Source organism: Argentina silus, assembly GCF_951799395.1.
Source record: "Argentina silus genome assembly, chromosome: 11".
Taxonomy (NCBI): domain Eukaryota; kingdom Metazoa; phylum Chordata; class Actinopteri; order Argentiniformes; family Argentinidae; genus Argentina; species Argentina silus.
In genome coordinates, this window is record NC_139665.1 from 17,513,275 (window position 1) to 17,515,774 (window position 2,500).

The following is a 2,500-nucleotide window of genomic DNA, read 5'->3' on the forward strand; positions in this document are numbered from 1 at the left end:
CAGTTTGAGAATCTTGGGCGCTTCGCTGGCTTCGACTGAGCGATACTTGGAAAGGAATCACAGTTGGGTTTGTCGAAGTCATACAGTATAGGCTACAGTGGTGTCCTTACAGATCGAACAGTTTTGGTTAGAAAACAAACATCCCAGCGAGACCGCAAGACAAGGCTGGATAATGGAATGGGAAAGTCTAATTGAATAATTTCAGTGGAAAATACCCAATAGCCTTCAGATGTAAAATTCGCTATCACAATCGAATTGTCATTTAAACATTTAAATTGTCATTTTTTTTATATATCTATAACTTTAGATAGTGTATATGGTCTAACCTACAGCATGGATGAATTCCATGTTCTGAATAGAGAAATAAAACAAAACAAAATCTATGACGACGATTTAGTTTATTTCTCAAAAATATACTCTATATACAAATTCCTCCTATATACAAATTTCGATAACTTTTCATTGAAAATAAAACAAAAAACAAACATATCACGGCAAAGACAAACGACTCGAGTAAATGGTAAATCAAGATTTTTTTTGAGAAGGCTAACCATTTCTGATCCAGAACTTACGAATCTTGTGTCAAGTGTCATTGTATTGAAAGCTAAACAATAGTTTTAACTAATTTTGCATGTATGTATGTTTCCCCTCACAAAAATAGTAGACTATTCAATAAGTTGTTCTTTGTTAAATAATCATTCCAGTCGTTATTTGATGATATCTATCTTCTTCATAATGTAGAAATGGTAGTCAGAGTCCGCTGTGTCGCGCCGTGGTGAGATCTAGTTTTGATAAAGAGAGAGAAAAGAAATACAAACGTCAGAAATTTAAATGAGTGTGACATTGAATAATTCATTTCCCATAATGATATTGCTATCAGACAATTTCATATCCTCCTCAACATATGTGTATTCACTGGGAGGACGTGAATAAATTGTGGCGGATTATCTAAATTGCGTGGACGATAACTCAATGGGGATCGTTCCACCCCCGTAGGCCATTAGACGGTGCCTAGTGAGGCGTTAAAATGGCGATTAAGTCATTTTAGATGATTTATGAGCGAGGTCCTCGACAATCGAGTCATTCAGGTGAAACGGCGTTTACCTTTAGGTTTAAATGTGGATGACAAATGATGTAAAGTCATCTGGTTTACCTGTCAACGATCAACTGAAATGGCGACTTCGGGGAATCAGGCCTGCGATCGCTCTCTTCATCTACAGACAGAAAAAAAAGATTAATTACAAAAACATTTTTGGAATATAGTCTTCATTGTAATAAAGTGAAATTCTATTTAAGCTGTGCGTGTCTTGAGGAAACTGTTGGTTTTGTTTTAAAAAGAAAAAATCTTTTGAAGACCATTTTCACAAGAATTAAATCAAATGTAAATCGAAACAGATATTGCGTGACTTATTGCTAAGTGTTAAACATGGCCTAGAGTAGGCTATAAAATGTGTCAAAATATAGGCCTGTTTGGAACAGGCCACAACAGTTGGTTTGGAAAACGGGAGAAATCGCTGTGACTTTTTAACCAGATTGAACACGCAACCATAAACATAATAACTACCATCTCGCTTTGGACTGAAGCTCTCTGACGACTCCACCTCACTGTCGTCTTCTGTCCCTGACGCTCCCGACGCCCGCGCTGCCCGCGCGTCCTGACGCACAAGCGCGCCGTGGAGAGGCAGGTTTGTTTGATTAGCTCCGAGAAGTGACCTGACACTCAGCAGAGAGTTTGCGCTGAGAAAAGCTGCGTTGGCCCAGTTGTGGATCTTGCCGACCTGGCATGTATATATTCCATGACCCTGGAGTAGGGCCGGGTGGTGACTCGGGGTCGAGGCCGGGTGAGGCGCAGGGGGAGCATGGACGGACTTGTGAGAGTTATCGGGGCTTGTTGCCGTCTCCGCCAAAGACCAGATTTTGGGCTTGTTCTGTACTGGCCTTAGACACCCTGGCCCATTGGGGGAAATCTCCACAACATTCTTGCCCACTGAAGCCTTGATAAGTGAAATAGGTCCCTCCATGCCTCTCAAGGCTTCCGCAGCCAGCGTCCTTTTGCTCTCCAAACTCTCCGAATCCGACGCGTCCCCGGCCGCCAACTTCCCCTCTCCCTCCCCAGCGCTCTGATCCCCGCGGTTCTCCTCAGACCTATCGATATCGATGGTCTCTAAATCGATCTCCTCTTCTTCTTCCTCATCCTCGCTCCCGTGCTTCTCAGGCTCGTCCTCGTTGTCACTGCTAAATATCCTTCCGTCTCTGTCCTCCGCGCTGCGTCCCCACGTCACCTTGTTCTCTTTCTTCAGCCTCCTGCGCGCGTTTGCGAACCACGTGGACACCTGCATGAATGAGTGGATTTACGTTATTGATATTTACAGCAGACATAGAGAAATAGCGCAGACAGTCGAGCATATAGCATCAGAACAGAGCGGCATGGGATACCTGTGTGAGGGTCATCTTGGTTATGATGGCCAGCATGATCTTCTCTCCTTTGGTGGGGTACGGG

At 43.2% G+C, this 2,500-nt stretch overlaps 1 protein-coding gene across 1 annotated transcript in view; it reads right to left on the bottom strand.

The window, feature by feature from the left end:
- Positions 1–1,149: 1,149 nt before the first annotated feature.
- The window catches only part of irx1b (iroquois homeobox 1b), a gene marked incomplete at both ends in the record, with an annotated part of 2,961 nt that continues 1,610 nt past the window's right edge, over positions 1,150–2,500 (bottom strand). The window contains 3 exons of the mRNA XM_083681206.1: positions 1,150–1,214; positions 1,565–2,333; positions 2,437–2,500. The exon at positions 2,437–2,500 is cut by the window's right edge and continues 176 nt beyond it. Coding sequence (XP_083537332.1) covers positions 1,150–1,214; positions 1,565–2,333; positions 2,437–2,500 — 898 coding nt within the window. The remainder of the gene's footprint in view (positions 1,215–1,564; positions 2,334–2,436) is intronic.